The 17616-nt window shown below is 35.7% G+C and overlaps 1 protein-coding gene and 1 non-coding gene across 4 annotated transcripts in view; both read left to right on the forward strand.

Moving 5' to 3' along the window:
- MATCAP2 (microtubule associated tyrosine carboxypeptidase 2) overlaps nt 1–17616 on the forward strand; it is a 46673-nt gene that overhangs the window by 27174 nt on the left and 1883 nt on the right. For 2 of the 3 annotated variants that reach the window (XM_069461595.1, XM_069461597.1), the window contains 3 exons: nt 10781–10913; nt 11945–12250; nt 16677–16774. In XM_069461595.1, coding sequence (XP_069317696.1) covers nt 10781–10913; nt 11945–12250; nt 16677–16774 — 537 coding nt within the window. Of the gene's footprint in view, nt 1–9919; nt 10064–10780; nt 10914–11944; nt 12251–16676; nt 16775–17616 lie in introns of all 3 variants that reach the window. The other variant, XM_069461596.1, reaches the window with a different exon arrangement.
- Nucleotides 16468–16593, forward strand: LOC138377738 (U4atac minor spliceosomal RNA). Its single transcript, XR_011231891.1, has one exon. It is a non-coding gene; the product is annotated as a U4atac minor spliceosomal RNA (small nuclear RNA).

Consider the following 17616-nt stretch of genomic DNA (forward strand, 5'->3'; position numbering starts at 1 on the left):
GCACCCCAATCAGATTGTATGTACTTGGAAGAAGGTATGACCTTGATGACTCATTGAAACACTTTGTTGATTTGCCTTTGAAAACTCAACTAACATGTACATTCTCAAGTTTTTACTTTAACAGAGTCTGTTCTGCACAACAGCTTGAATATCTGCTTTTTTCATTGTAGGTGGTAAAAGAACAGTTTGCAGTACTAAGCTGTTTATAAATATCTTATCCTGGGAGCAGTTACCCTCTCGTTTTCCCACTCACCCTTGTATGCATTAAACCCTGACAACACAGAAGTTTGGAAATGGAGAACTAAGAGCAGGATTGGGGGAGAAGAGGGTGGAATGGGCTGCAGGTGACAACTTCTTTCTTTGCCTGGCTGTGTCATTCATTAAAGACAGATTCAATGTCTGAGATTTATTTATTTCCTAGGTTCTGCATATGTAGAGTATGATTTTTTGAAATACTTTGGTTTCTTTTTATTATAACTGATCCTAGTTTGCAGTTCATGTTATAGAAAACTAGATTATTGGCAAAAGCAGTTTTGCTGCCTTCTGTCTCTTCCCTGCTCTCCACACTGCTGTCACTGTCTTTCTAAGGTGCAAATTTGATCATGTCACTTCCCCTTCCTGAAAAACTTCAGGGCTCCTCAAAATTTAGGATAAAGTCCAAAATCTTGAGCATGGCCTGCAAGGCCTTACACCAAAGGCAGCTCTATACTCAGCTCTATCATAGCCTTTATATCCACTGTTACCATCCTTAAGTTTCTTGTTTGTCTTTACTACTAGACTGACCTCCTTGATAGAAGTGTACTTTACTTATTTCCACTATCCCCAGAATCGAGTACAGTTTGTGGCACGGAATAAATAAGTTTCCCAGTGCCTGTCCGTTCTAGGAACTCTGCAGTCTTGCCTGAACCAAGCTGTATTTTACTTTCTTTGGTTTCTATATGCTTTTGACAATATTCTCTTTTGCCTGGAGTGCCCTCTTATTTCCTCTAATCTTCCACTTCTGTTTGCCTTTTTTTCTATGATCTCACAATACTTTATTTATAATTCCACCCAAGTCTTACTACAGTATCTGTTTATATGTCATCTCTACCAGTCTAGTGGTAGGACAGGGATTTAGATTCTAAAATATAAAAGTAACAGTGAGTAGCACATAGAAAGTAATCATAAAGATGAGTGAATGAATGAATGGCTAGACAAACAAATAGTTCTTTTTGCTGGTGTGCTAGAAATTTAGTAAAGCGCTTTACAAGCAACAGATCCAAGTTTGTGGCCCAGAGATCAAGTTCAGCTTACATATATGATTTGTTTGGTCAGCACAGTTGTGTTTTTTTTTTTTTTATTTTTTATTTCAGCTTATGGGGGTACAAAAGTTCAGGTTACATACGTTGCCCATGTACCGTAGCACAGTTTTTTTAAAACATTGGAATGTAAAGATGCTCTTCTGTTGCCTCTCCAAGATGTCTTACAACCAATAGCTTTACACAGTGGTTACTGCTTACAGCCGAAGGGATTTGAGTGTGTGACCACTGCTCCATTGTCCCATTTGTTTTCATTTTTGGCTATAGTACCTTGAATGGAGACCTCATAATCTGATTGAGTAGTCACAGATTTTTATGTATCTAATTTGCTACCAGCAATAGCCAACATTAAAAAACTCCTTCAGTATTTGGAATTTTGCTTTTCATTCTGAGAATCTCAAAGTACCAGAATGTGTATGTGTGTGTGTGTATTTATGTGTATCCCATGATTGTCTGAGGTAACCATTTTCAAACTATTTTGAGGAACACTACCTAAGAAAAGGGGGCCATATACGATGTAAAACACAGAATATTATATTCATCTTTAAGATTCATCACACATAGTATCATAATAAAGACTTGGAAGAGTCTTTTGTTTACCTTGAGTTAATTCAATATTTTCTAAACTCATTCAGCCATGGAACCTTTAAAAAGTGATCATCTCATTGACCGCTTTCCCTCAAGAAACAGTTTGGAACACTGGCTTAAAGAAAAGGACTGTCTGATCTCATAGGAATTAATTAGTATTTGGTGGGGGGAAGTTCTAGATTTTAGAATTTTCTGAAAAGGGATGGAATGAAGGGAAGGCTGGAATTGTATAGTATAATTAGGCAGGAAAAACATTACCTTGAATAAAAAATTGGAGGGTAAACAAATTACCTTAAATTCTGAAATTAAAACCCAGCAGTCTTCTGATAAAACTTAAGTACTATATCCAGTCACATGGGAAATAGATTACAAAGCACATTCACAACCTCCCTCTCATTTTGTCCTCACAACAACCCTGTGAGGTAAGTAGGACAAAGATTTTCATCTCCATTTTGCTAGTGAAGAAACTAAACCTAAGAAAGGTAAAATGATAAACCTAAGATCACACAGTCAGTAAATGGTGAGGCTCTAACATAAAACCCGGTCTTCTGACTTCTAGTCTTTCCACAGCATTACCCTGCCTCATATCATATTAATGTCCCTGTTGTATTTAGTTTTTTATTGAGTAAAAACTGCAATTGAAAAGGGAGCTAGTTTTTAGCACATGACTGTTGAAATGGCTCGTGATTGATGGTCAGAGTTCCAAATTGCTAAGCAGTAAAGAAAATCAGCAAGTAAACCGAAAGCATATTATGTAGCAGAATATTGAGATTTTTCAGAAAGTTTGTTATATCAACCAAGACAGTACTGTAAGTTTTATATTGAGAAATTTTTCATTTTCTAGATTAGTGGTTGAATGTTATGTTGTGCTATTTGATTACTCCCCCTTTTTAAATAACAGCTTTATTAAGATACAATTCACTTACCATACAGTTCACCCATTTAAAGTGTACAGTTCTGTGGTTGTTAATATATTTAAAATTATCCAACCATCACCACTATCTAATTCCAAAACATTTTATCACCCCCAAAAGAAACACTGTACCCATTATCAGTCAATCCCTAATTCTCACCTACCTCCCAGCTGTAGGTAACCACCAGTCTACTTCCTGACTTTCTGGGTTTGCCTATTCTGGACATTTAATATAAATGGAATCATACAATATGTGGTCCTTGTGGTCCTTTGTGACTGGCTTCTTTCACTTACAGTGTTTTCAAGGCTCATCTATGTTATATTCTAGTATGTATCAGTACTTTTTATACAATATTCCATGTATAGATATACTACATTCTGTTTTTTCATTAGTTGATAGACATTTGGGTTGTTTCTACTTTTTTGACTATTATGAATAATGCTGTATGAACATTTTTGTATGCATTTTTGTGTAGACATATGTTTTCAGTTATCCTGGCTACACATCTAGTAGTTGAATTGCTGGTACATATGGTAACTCTAGACTATTTTCAGGAACTGCTAGACTATTTTGCAAAGTGACCACACCATTTTCCTTTCCCACTAGCAGTGTGTGAGGGTTCCAATTTCTCATCAACTCTTATTTTGGGTTTTTTTCCCTCTGTAGCCATCCTAGAGAGAGTGAAGTGGTATCTCATTGTGGTTTTGATTTGCAATTCCCTGATGGCTAATGATGGCCATTTGTATATCTTCTGTGGAGAACTATCTGTTCATATCCTTTGCCCATTTTTAATTAGGTTATTTGTGTTTTTATTATTGAGTTACAGGAGTTCTTTACATGTTTTAGATCTAAGTCCCTTATCAGATATGAAATTTGTAAACATTTTTCCAGTTCTTTGGATTGTCTTTTCATTTTCTTGATGGTATCCTTTGAAGCACAAACGTTTTTAATTTTGATGAAGTCCAGCTTATCTTTTTGCTGTTTGTGATTTTTGTGTCATTTTGGTATCACATCTAAGAATCCATTGCCTAAACCAAGGTGATGAAGATTTATACCTCTGCTATCTTCTAAGAGTTGTATTGCTTTAGCTCTTACTTTTAGATCTTTGATCCTTTTTGAGTTAATTTTTGTATACGATATGAGGTAGGGATCTAACTTCATTCTTTTGTATATGAATATCCAATTGTCCCAGGACTATTTGTTGAAAAGAATTTGATTACATACTGTTCTTCTTTTAATAGAGGAGAATAAAAGTGCTTCAATATCATGAGATGACAGTGCTATAACATTATGAATAGTGTTCTGTTTTGTGTAGCTTTATAAGTGACATCCAGATCAGGAAAGAGCCCGATATAAAGACCTATATAAAGACCATTTACTTTATATAGAACATTTGCTCATTTTGTGTTTATTTCCTCTTTGCTCTAAGTTCCCACTCTCTTAAAATCAATTTGTTTTGATGCCTATAAGATATACAAAGCTTTATTTAAAACATTACCCTTGGCCAGGTGTGGTGGCACATGACTGTACCCCTAGCACTTTGGGAGGCCAAGGGGGGAGGCTCTATTGAGCCCAGGAGTATGAGGTTGCAGTGAGCTATGATGACACCACTGCATTCTAACCTGGGCAACAGGGTGAGACCCTGTCTCCAAATAAATAAATAAAATAAAATATTATCTTCTTATTCTACAAAGAGGGAAGGATTCAGAAATGACTGATTTATGAGCAGAGATAATATTGATTAATAATTTAGCAAAAAAATGAGCTTTTTGCTCAATATTTTTAAAAAGGTAAAAATGTATTTGGTTGCCTGTTTCATCTCATTTTTAGCAAGCAGCATTACCCTACTTGATAGTGTGTCTTGTGGAGCTTAATTAGATTCTGTCATACCATTTTCTAACACGGTGATGGAGGAGTTGGCCAGATACTAAGATGGATACAAAGGAAAGGTCCAAAGTCAGATTCATGCAGAGTAGGGGACCAAGTCCTGGAAAATAGGGATAGGTGTACATGTATTAAGATGTTTTGGTTCTAGAAGTTTTAAAACTGACTTATGAAAATTTGTAAAATTACTTTGCTTACTATTTATATTTGCTACTCTTAGAGTTGGAAAGAAGCAGAGAATATATTTGATATCTGTAGATGATAAAACTGGGCTACATTTTGACAGCAATGAGGGAAGTGGCTGCCTGCTCCATGAGTTGACCTTCAGAATGCAAGGCCTACCAACTCTTTTCCTACTAGCAATCTGTTCTGCCTAAAAATCTGTTATAGAAAATACTAGTTGAATTTTTAAGTTTTTAAAAAACTTTTATGTGTTTCTCTGTTAAATGTAGATGTTTCAGAGAAAGAATATCAATGACTACCTGGCAAGTGGGACAAGGTAATTAAGTAATGAGAAAGGCCAGGAGATTCCAGAGTAGAAGGCACTTAAATATTTATTTTTCTAGTTATAAAAGTAGTATGTTTCAGCAGGTTTTTAGGGAGTTAACAAGAAAAAGAAAAAAAAAAGTAATATATGTTCAGTATAAAAACTTAGAAAATAGAGAATAAGAATTTCTTAATTCTACCACCCACAGATAACCACTATTATCCTTTTAGTGTATTCTCCTTTTCCCATGCCCGATGTTCATAATCATGCCTAATGTTCATAATTGCAGTTAGTGAACTTTTGCTTGCTGATTTATCATGAACATTTTCTCATGTCATTAAAAACTGTCAACATTTCTTTTTTGTTAGCATCAATTTCAGTGACTGTATATATTTCATTTAATGGGTGCATAATAATTCAATTAACTTGAGTTTTTAGGTTGTTCCACACTGGACTTTTTAATTTCAAAGAAACAGTTTTGTTAATCATCCACTCTAGGGAGCTCTTTGCCTAGAGTCTGTTGGGACAAAGCTAGTTAGTGAGTTGTGCAGTGGAGATTATTTCTTTTTAACTTTTTAATTTTTCAATTTTATCTATTTGTTTTGAGATTGAGTTTCACTCTGTCATCTAGACTAGAGTGCTGTGGCGTTAGCCTAGCTCACAGCAACCTCAAACTCCTGGGCTCAAGTGATCCTCCTATCTCAGCCTCCAGAATAGCTGGGACTACAGACGCGCACCACCACGCCCTGCTAACTTTTAATTTTTTTCTATTTTTAGTAGTGACAGGGTCTCGCTCTTGCTCAGGCTGGTCTTGAACTCTTGACCTCAAGCGATCCTCCCACCTCGGCCTCCCAGAGTGCTAGGATTACAGGCATGAGCCACGGTACCCGGTCAATTGTTTTTCAAAACAGGTTATAGACATCCTGATGTGTCTCAGAGTGGTTCTCTTCTCATTAACTTACCTAGAACATAGTGGATTTAAAAAATATAAAATAGTTTTATTCATTTTCAGACAATAAAATTTACTTATTTTAGGTGTACATTGCAGTCACTCTTCTTCCCTGAACCCTGTTCGCAGGCAAACACTGATCTGAAGTGGCCATTTGATCAGTTTACTTGGTCTTTTTATAAGTAAGAAAAGTTTTCTTTAATTTTGAATATCGCTCTGTACTATTTATTTTAGTTATTTTAACTTACTCTTATAATAGGCTTAATATTAGTCATCTGCATTCCATATGTCACAAATTCCTTCTCATTTTTGACCTTTTCCTTTTTTTCTAAGAGAAATTTTGAAGGTTGTCATTGGTTTCTTTAACTTGTGAAATGAAGCTTGTGCTTTCTAAAAGTTTATTGGGTTTCCTGTAGAATAAATTAGGTTGAACCATATAAAATTATTTATATTTTCATCTGGCAGTTTCATCTGGTTTAACCTAATATTCCTTCAGAGGTATGTTCTTCATTTGAGTTTTCAGTGTAAGGTTCCCTATTTCCTTGGAGTGTCACATTTCTTCAAGGGCTCATATACCTTTTTTCTTTTTCCATTACTCATCTGTGATTAAGAAGCACCTTATCCAGGGCTTAAGTTGGCCTGAAAACAGGTATAAGAAATTATTTAGTGGGCTCTTCAGATTAAGATTCACATGAGAGTTGATTTGTTGAGCCTCCTGTTCCAGGTTCCAGAGTTTAGGGACTTTCTAAGCTTTCATTTTAATATTTAATATTTAAATATTCCCAGAATGCAATGCATCACATCTCTTCTACCTTCTTATTCACCCTGTTTCTCCACTTTATTTTCTTTGGAATTGTATATTATATTGGGGGGTGTAGTTTTCTGATTAACATAAATGATGATATAGAGGGGTTTGGCATGAAATTTATTGCCTCTAAAAGTATTATTCATGTGGAGATATATGAAAGCCTAATTCTTCAAGTGGTATAGACATTGATTCTCTGAACTCCAAAGATAGTGGATGAACTCCCATTTTTCTCCCCCTTTTAAAGAAATAACTTTTTCCTTCTTGTTATAGCACTAATATAATTCATATTATAAAGAATTTTAAAATATCTGAAAAATACAAATAATAAATTTCAGTGCAACCCATCAATCACCCCCTTCCCAAATGGGAACTTCAGCCTTTTGGTATATCCTTCCAGGCTTATTTGTGCCTTTTAAAGCTACTTTTTTTTTTCTAAAATTTGGATCATACTCAAAATTTTTATGGCCTGCAGTTAAGAAGTTGCATAAGGAAGCAAAAGTCATTGTAACATAAAAATATTCACTAATGGAGTAACTGACTCATTACCACTGAACATCCTTTCTTCCTTGAAGCTTGAACTTATTTCCAACCATCCAACTACTGTCTCTATCTCCATACTCTGTCTCCATGCTATGGGGTATTATAATGCAGATAGGTTGGGAAGGTTTTTCTCAAGATCAATGAAGGATGCTGCAGATCTCTGTAATTACTGACAAATCTGTCTGAGTTGGACCAGTTGAAAACCCAGTGAAGAAAAAAATCAATAGAGATGATGACGGGTTAGACATTCAAAGAAGAATGACTGAATATAATGTAATATGTAATGTTGAATATTAAGATTGGGTTTTGGGAACATCAGTGTAGTTCCCATGAAGTGTTGCCTCCGTGATGGTGCCATGTAAGTCAAGATGAAACGAAGAAAGTGATAAACTATTGTACATGATTTTGTTAGAAAAATTGCGTTCCTTCCTTGCAAAAAAAACCCACTATTTTTATTCATTCTCTGATTTATTTATTTATTCTATGATCTGTGATAACAAGGAACACCTGTATTTAAGTTTTTCTTAATTCTCTAGAATTTTACATTTGCTACAATGAATAGTAACCAGATAACCACATTTCCCTATTGAGTAAGCATGTCTAGGAAAGCTAATTGTATCCCAAATTAAGTACATAGTTTAAAACACCTATAAGCAGAAATTATAATAAAAATTTTTTTAGCCTTTTTAAAGTCTATCAGTCCAATATAGAAGGTACCACTTCTTATGTAGCTCTTAAGGCCAAGTTTCTCACATTCTTCTCACTGTGATATCTGGATGACTGGTAACCATTATAGACAGCTGTATACAAAACATCTGCTAAAATGGGTTTTTAATAATGTGCTAATTTGTGCTTTTATTATAATTATCCTATTTGTCATATGACTAAATCTGCCTCTGGGACACTTGTGCTGCATTTGCCATTTCTCTGAAATTTTCTCACATTTTACTGTGCACTTGAAGCACCTGGGGATCTTATTAAAATTCATCTTCTGATTCAATAGGCATGAGGTTGGTGGGGGGCCAAAATTCTGCATTTAGAACCAGCTCCCATGCCATGCCAGTGCTGCTGGCCTTCAGACCACGCTTTGAATAGCAAGGCTTTCAGTAACGGTTTGGGTACAGAAGCCCTGCAAAGCCTATTGGAGCCATTTTTTTTGTTGTTATGATAGCTTTAATGATACATGCTAGTTTACTAGTAATGTGTATTTTTCCAATGGGGATATATATGTTGAATAATGACTTTCACTATGTGAGCTTTTCTATAATTTTTGTGTCAAAGCATGTTATTTACAGTGGTTATTTATAAAGAATAGTAACATACCAATGATGATGTAATAGTTAACATGTATTGACTACTTACTCCCCAGATAATAAGGGTTGACTAAATTTTTTTTCACAAAACCATGAAGTAGACATTATTATTGTTATCCCTGTTTACAAATGAGGCTGAGTCACAAGTTTAGTGACTTGACCATCATAATACAGCCAGAAGATGACAGAGCCAGGGTGTCAACTCAGGTCGTCTGACGCTAGAGCTTGTATCTTTAATCTCTGTACTAGTCAGTCCAGAAACTACAAACTTCATGTAACATGTATAAGAATTTTTTAGTTTCTTTCACAATTCATATAAGATAAATTTGAATTTTCTAGTTTTTTTTCCAAAAGGCCTTTGAAAAGCAATTTTTTTCTTCCTTATGTTTTCCTTTCTGTGGCTTTCCCATAGATACTGATCATTTGTGATTTGTTACCAGGTTTTTTTAGTCTTTCATTCTGCACATATGTGTTACTATGTGCATGTGTGAGAAAAACATCTCAACTTTCTTATCCCTTTGTTGTGAAAATTTATGAAGAATGAAAAGTAATTAGTACCCTGCATTGAATGAAAGAGAAAAGTGTTCTTATTAATAATGTTGAAGCTTTATGTTTTCTGCCAAAGAGTAGCCCAGGAAAACAGCAGATTTTATGGATTGTCACAGAAGACTGATTGTTCTTTTGTATGTCCTGAAATTTTGAAATTTTTTTTTCCTTCACCCAAATGGTAATTGTAGTCTAGTGACTAGTGTGGAAACATACCTTCCATTGTGAGTTCTCCTGCCAAACCACCAAATGATCTTAGAGAAGCCAGGAGCCCCTCTGTCCCAGCTTCTCAACCTGTCAGATGCCAGCACTATCTATATGAAGTATTGAAGCCCCTCTGTCCTTCAGCATGTTAAAGAGAAACTAACACAAGGAAAGAGAGTTAGTATTTCTAAATCCATAGGCATTTGTACAAATTTGCAAAAATGAGTGGAAGTTGTTTAAGATTAGAAAAATGTGCCATTTCAGCTGCAGGTTATTTTGAAAATCAATAACCTAGAATAGGTCATGGTAAATAAGAACATAGCTAGCTTATTATTCATCTCAAAGTAATATGAGGCTATTTACTTTCATTACTCTCTTCCTTTTACAGTCCATCAATATTATGGAACTGACTTTACAGAAATATGGAAGTTATGAAAAATTTGAACAAGCCACTGGTGGTAGCTTACTATCTAAACCTCGAATCTGGAGTCATGTCAGGAAGTACATGATGAAGGAAGGCTGCCTGGGGGAGGTATGAATCATAAATAAACAAGGAATTGGCTGTGGCATTTTATTATAACTCTTAGTCAGTGCCAATCATAGTTTTTTTCCTGCAGGTTTTGTTTTCCCAACCCTATTTTACTCATTAAATTCGTCACCTAAACAGAAAACAGCAACTAAAAATGAGTCACCCAAGTTTCTGACTAAATACTGTAAGTTTAACTACCTGCTGTATTAAATTGTTTTGATGTGTTCAGTTTCTTCTCATTTTTCTTCTAACTGCCATGTCTGTATAGCTTGTGGAATTACATGTATTACTTTCTGGAAAATTGTTAATAAAGAGATTTGCCCCAGTGGCCTCTCTTATTGGTAGTCTGTTCTTAGTGGTCAGTCTCAAAGCCTTGGCATTAGCAATGAGCAGAACTCTGGCACCTGTACCTCCTTTTGCACCATTTTATCCAGAGACTGTATTTAAGAGATCTCAGAGATACAATTTTAAGTCCTCTGTGTCTTCCTCAGCACAGCCATCTACTTTCCCTTCAACCCAATAAAGTTCTTGAGTTCCCAGAGGGTTAAAATTAGAAGAGTCAAAGGTGATTGACTGTACATCCCATCTTGGTTTCTGGGAGATTCAAGGTGGTTTGTAAGTAAAAAAAAAACTAGTGTAAACTTACAGGCCCATTGTTCTCTGTGAAAGTGTTTTTTCACCCTGCCTTTACATTTTGTTCTTTTCTCTCTTGCTTTCTAGATTGTAGTTCATCTCACTGAGGACCTGCTGTCCCGGGCTTCAATGACAGTAGTGAATGGATGTCCAACTCTGACCATCAATGTCTCCACTGCACGTGAGCATTGGCTGGAGGGAATGCTGAGGCATGAGATAGGTAGGGGCAGCCCTTTTCCATTTGTTCATTTGTAATATCAGGAATCGTCCCCAAAGAGATGTTATCTTAGAATGAATTTTTTTCTTAGTAGTATTTAGCAAAAAGTCATGAAGTTGTTAAGCTTCACTTGGACTAAAGCTAATGTGTGTGTGTGTGTGTGTGTGTGTGTGTGTATATATATATGTATTTTTTTTTTTGGGACAGGATCTCACTGTGTCACCCAGGCTGGAGTGCAATGGCACGATCGTAGTTTACTGTAACCTTGAACTCTTGGGCTCAAGTGATCCTCCTGCCTTGGCCTCCTGAGTAGCTGGGACTACAGGGTGCCTACCACCACGCCCAGCTGATCTTTTTATTTTTTGTAGAGACAAGGTCTCACTGTGTTGCCCAGCCTGGTCTCCAATTCCTGGCCTCAAGTGATCCTCCTGCCTCAGCCTCCCAAAGTGCTGGGATTACAGACCTGAGCCACTGTGCCTAGCTGATTCTTCTCTTTAAAAAGTAAATTGTTAGGCCAGGCATGGGGGCTCACACCTACAATCCTAGCACTGTGGGAGGCCAAGGTGGGAGGATCACTTGAGCTCAGGAGTTCCAGACCAGCCTGAGCAAGAATGAGACCCTGTCTCTACTAAAAATAGAAAAAATTAACCGGGGGTGGTAGCACTCGCCTGTAGTCCCAGCTGCTTGGGAGGCTGAGGCAGAAGGATCGCTTGAGCCCAGGAGTTTGAGGTTGCTGTGAGCTAGGCTGACTCCACATTACTCTACCTCAGGCAACAGAACAAGACTCTGTTTCAAAAAAAAAAAGTAAAGTTTTATAAAGGTTATACCGCCTGTAATGAGACATATGATCCTTTCGAAGGCAGTATATTCCTTCAAACCCAAAAGATGTTAGGGTTGTGGAATTTTCTACTTTGTTTTGATTTGTAGGCACATATCAATTTGATTTTAGAATTGTTGATAGAATCTTTCTTTTGGGGAAGAATTAAAACAAGAATGGCATTTCTTATTATTCATGTAACTTTTCTTCTGCATAGGCACACATTATTTTCGAGGTATTAACAACCTCCAGCAGCCGTGGAACAGTTGGAATGGCCGTAAAAAACATGAGCTAAAGCCAAATAATCCCACAGAGGAAGGACTGGCAAGTATTCACAGTGTCCTGTTTAGAAAAGACCCCTTTTTATGGAGAGCTGCCCTCCTATACTACACTGTTTATCGAGCCAGCCAAATGTCTTTTTGTGAGCTCTTCAAAGATATTGGCAAGTTTGTCAAGGACCCCAATACAAGATGGGATTATTGTGTACGGGCCAAAAGGGGATGGACTGATACTTCCCGACCAGGTAGGTGTCCCTTAACTGTAGGTTTTCTAACTTATTGACTAGTTGTCTGGTGATTTTGGTTATGTTCTAATCCCCAAATCACAGAATTCACTCATCTATCAAAAATAAAACCTTTGTTACTTGAGATCAATGCTAGTTTTCCCAAACCATATTTTCTTAGCATTACGTTTACCCAGATCATTTTGAAAATTTTCAGACCTACAGACTATAGAAAGAATGGTAGAATGAATACTTATATACCCATCATCTAGATTAACTAATTGTTAACATTTTGCCATTTTTGCTTTCTCTTTGACTTTTAAAAACAGCTTTATTGAGATATAATTCATATGCCATACAATTTAACCATTTAAAATGTACAGTTCAGTGATTTTTAGAATATTCACAGTTGTTCAATCATCACCACTATCTAATTACACAATGTTTTTATTACTCTGAAAAGAAATGCATACCCATTAGCAGTCATACACCATTTCCTCCTCTCTTCCCCAGCTCTTTTACTTTTAGTCTCTGTAGATTTACCTATTTTGACCATTTCATATAAATGGAATCATATAATAATCTTTCAATTAGCCTGATATTTTCAAGATTCATCCGTGTTATAGCATGTGTAAGTATTTCAGCAGTTTTTATTACCAAATTAATATTCCTTTGTATGGACACTTTATTTGTCTGTTCACCAGTTGATGGACATTTGGGTTGTTTCCACTTTTAGGCTATTAATAATGCTGCTGTGAACATTTGTGTACAAGTTTTTTGTGCAGTTACGTTTTCAGTTCTTTTGGGTATATATCTAGGAATAGAATTGAGTCACATGGTAACTCTATGTTTAACCTTTTGAGGAACTGCCAGACTGTTTTCCAAAGTGACTGCATCTTTTTACGTTCTCACCAGTGTATGAGTAAGTGTTCCTATTTCTGCACATTTCTTGCAAACACTTGCTATTTTCATTGTGTAAATTATAATTATTATTATTCTAATTATTCTAGTGAGTGCAAAGTGGTATTTCACTGTAGTTTTGATTTGCATTTCCCTGATGACTAATGATTGTTGATGAGCCATCAACATCTTTTTATGTGCTTATTGGTCATTTGTATATCTTTTTTTGGAGAACTGTCTATTTAGCTCTTTTACCCATTGTTTAATTAGGTTGTCTTTTTATTATTGAGTTATGAAGAGTTCTTTATATATTCTAGATACAGGTCTTTTGTCAGATATATGATTTACAAATATTTTCTACCATTCTATTGGTTGTCTTTTCACTTTTTTGATGGTGTTCTCTTTGATTTTTTAAAAGTAAATTTTAGACTTGACATTTTAATCCTAAAACTTGAGCATGCATCCCTTAAGATAAAGAACATTCTTCTACCTAACACAATATCATTATCACACTTAAATGAACATAAATTCAGCAATATCAATGAATATACACACCATGTTTAAATTTCTCCAACTTTTCCAAAAATGTCCTTTACAGCTATTTTTAAAAAAATCCAGATCCAGTGAGGGTTCATACATTACTTTTGGTGGAGCAATCCTCCCCACCTTTTTTCTTTTTCATGATAGTGACTTCTTTTTTTGAAGTCCAGGCCAGTGTTCTTATGGAATAGCCCACAATCTGGATGTGTTTGATTGTTTGCTCATTATTAGATTCAGGGTAAACATTTTTTGCAAGAATACTATATAAGCGATACTGGGTCACATCAAGAGCCACCTAATGACAGATTGTCTCACCATTAGAGATGCTAAGTTTGATCCTCATTTAAGGTGGTGATTACGAGCTCTTTCTTTGTAAAGGTACATATTTCTTTTCCTCTTTGTAATCAGTAAGTTATTTGTGAGGTGACAAAGACTGTGTGAATATCCTGTTCCCCAACAGAGTTTCACCTAATGGTTTTCAGTATTCATCAGCGATCCTTGCCTGAATCTGTTATTTCATTGCGGATGTCTAGCGCTATTATTTTTATTTGTCTAAAGAAAATAGAGGCCAAGAGTACAAGCACAATGTATGTTGATGTTCACAAAGAGTTCTAGTTCAAAGTAAATATGCTACTCTAACAAGTTTAAAAAAATTTTGTTGGTAGTATTAAGACTTTAGATTACCCAGAAAGTCTTTTTTTTTTTTTTTTTTTTTTTGAGACAGAGTCTCACTCTGTTGCCCAGGCTAGCGTGAGTGCCGTGGCATCAGCCTAGCTCACAGCAACCTCAAACTCCTGGGCTCAAGCGATCCTCCTGCCTCAGCCTCCCGAGTAGCTGGGACTACAGGCATGCGCCACCATGCCCGGCTAATTTTTTCTATATATATATTTAGCTGTCTATATAATTTCTTTCTATTTTTAGTAGAGATGGGGTCTCGCTCTTGCTCAGGCTGGTCTCGAACTCCTGAGTTCAAACGATCCACCCACCTCGGCCTCCTAGAGTGCTAGGATTATAGGCGTGAGCCACCGCGCCCGGACCAGAAAGTCTTTTTTTGTTGTTTGTTTGTTTTTAACAAGATGAGCAAAGTGTATAATAATACAAAAATGCCTTTGAAAAAAGGATAAGAATTAAGACATATTTAGCTGGATGTGCCTGTAGTCCCAGCTTCTCAGAATGCTAAGACAGGAAGATTGCTTGGGCCCAGGAGTTCAAGTCTACCCTGGGCAACATAGCAAGACCCTCATCTCTGAAAAACAAAACAAAACAAAACAAAACAAGACAAAAAGAATTAAGAAACGTTTGTTTGAAAGTAATTTTGATTTTCAGATTAGTTCAATATATCAACAAATTTTCTTGTAACAGTATTTTTAAACTATTTGTTTGGAGCTTGGAAATACTCAGGTCAGTAATGGTTATGTTGTCAGCCCAGCCGACATTAACATTTTATACCAGTGATATAGTCGTATGAAAGTGTGGTGCCTGCGAGCCATGAGTAGCAAGACAAGAAGCAGGAAAGAGGAGGCTATCTGTTCCCTGTCTCTTGTGTGTACACAGCCATCTCCAGGGGGGCTTTCAGATAAGAACTGTGTCTGCCATTTCCCATGTCCTTTTTAGATCCCCTTGCCTGCATTTTAGTGCTCTGTACTCAGATCCGCAGGGCATTCCTGTTGCCCTTGACACCCCGCCCCCCCGCCCCGGAGGCACATCTCTTTTAGACTAGTCATTTTTTTCTTTTCTTCACATACTTTTAAAAAAAATTTTATTATGGAAAATATTAAAGGTATACAAAAGAACAATTAGTATGCTGAACCTTCATAAATACATTACCTGATGTTACAGTAATTGTCAATATTTTCTAACTGTGGTTCATCTATTCTTCCAAGTTCCTGTTTTCCTGTAGTATATTAAAGCCAATTCCCACATCATGTCCTTTTACCCATAAATATTTCAGTATGCATCTCTAACTGATCAGGACAGTTTTTTTTTTCATAATCCCCATGCTGTTAGCATACCTAACAAAATTAACAGTAATTCCTTAAATATGACTTTATATGGAAAGATTTTAGTCCATTTAATAGAGTAAAATTTTGAAAAATTTACACAAGTTATGTTAGGATGAGAAAAAGGGTTTCTTCATGAGCAAAACATCCTTTTCTGATTCAGATCTCATGAACTGTTCCTGCTTTTCATGTCCTCTTTATCTATTTTTTCTATTTTTAAGCCTACATATTCTTTAAAATCTAGTTTTAATTTTTGTTTTCTTAGGGAGTAACAGTATCAAAATCACCTAGAGCATTTTTAAATGGTAGTTTTTTTTTTAATGGGGGGAAGGTTGTTATTATTTTTGTAAATACCAGGAGTTTCTGAAATCCGACATCTCTACACTACCTGTTGAGACCTAATTTCTCTAAAACTATTCCCTGCCACACACACACCCCCTCTCACCCTTTCTACCCGAATGCCTTCATCACATCATGGGAGTTAATGGTTGTGACTGAATGGCAGGAGTGGGGAAGGGTGGGATGATCATTTATAAGAGTCATATATTTTAAATTACCAGTTGTTATTTATAATTAGGAAAAAAATATTATTTTAATAATGGGGATGACATCTGGGGAGAGGGAATTCCTTAAAGAAAAGCCATTAGTCTGCATACTATCCTTGTATTTTCTAAGACTTCACATTTTATGCTACAAAGATAGTTAACTAAACGTTGACAAATTAGAACTTTCTTTATGCAGGTGTAATTGTTACAGTAAAGGGAATGGGTTAGTATCTAATTACTTAGTAACTTTTCAACCATCCTTTTCTTGGGGTAGCGTTACTGTCCAATGAACGAGTAGTGAGGGCAGTACTGCTAATGTCTACACAGCAAGCCCTCATCAACTAGAGATTTGCTTTACTTTCATGCAATTTTTGGAAAAAAGAAAAACCTTTTCTATGAAAAATAAAAATTAAAAAAATGTTTTTAAATATGAGAAAATGAACACTATTCTGGTTCCTTCAGGGTGTTTTAGTAAAGACCAGGTATACTTAGATGGAATTCTTCAAATCCTCCGATACAGAGATACCATAGACTTTCATCTACTTACCGCTCTGGGAAAGGTGAGTAAAACCAATGGCACATAGTCCCCAAGCACACCAGATTAGCATTTCCTCTAGCTTGATTTTATGAATCCTAAGACTCAGGTTCAAACTTTTACTTTATTGCTGGAATAAGTTTCCTTTATATGTTAACAAGAAGGAGAAATATGGTTCTGTCACAGAACCAAATGACCAAATTTCCCTGTGGTCAATAAGAGATAAAGAAGGGAATAGGAAATTTGGGAATATATGTAGTTTATTTTTATTTGAATACACATCTTTTTCTAAAAAGCATCTTTGTCTAAAAGCATTTTAAAGTAAGCTTCAATTGTAACACTTCTCTGTTAATATCTCCTAAGAACAAGGATATTCTCTGATGTGATCATATGAGTTTCTTATTTAAGAAATTTACCATTGATTCAAAATAACATTTAAAATAGTCTACTTCAGATTTTCCAAATTGTCTCAAAAATATCCTTTGTAGCGTGTGCGTGTGAGTGTGTGTGTGTGAGAGAGAGAGAGAGACCCAGGATCTAATCAAGATTTATGCATAGTATTTGCTTATAACCTTTCATGTCTTTTAATCTAGAATAGTCTCCCTTGCCCCATTCTTTTTGTTTTTCATGACATTTTTAAGACTCGGGGATAGTTTTTTTGAGAATCTCTACAATCTTGATTATCATATTGTTTCCTCATGATGAGATTCAGGTTAAACATTTTTGCCAAGAATACTTCATAAGTGATTTTGTGTATTTCCTGCTACATCAGATTAGAAAGTACATATCATTTTGCTCCATTATTGTTAATGTTGTGTTTGATCACCTGATAAATGAGTGACTACTAGATCCTCCCCCATTACATTA

This window comes from Eulemur rufifrons, chromosome 29 (assembly GCF_041146395.1).
Source record: "Eulemur rufifrons isolate Redbay chromosome 29, OSU_ERuf_1, whole genome shotgun sequence".
In the NCBI taxonomy this organism is placed as follows: Eukaryota; Metazoa; Chordata; class Mammalia; order Primates; family Lemuridae; genus Eulemur; species Eulemur rufifrons.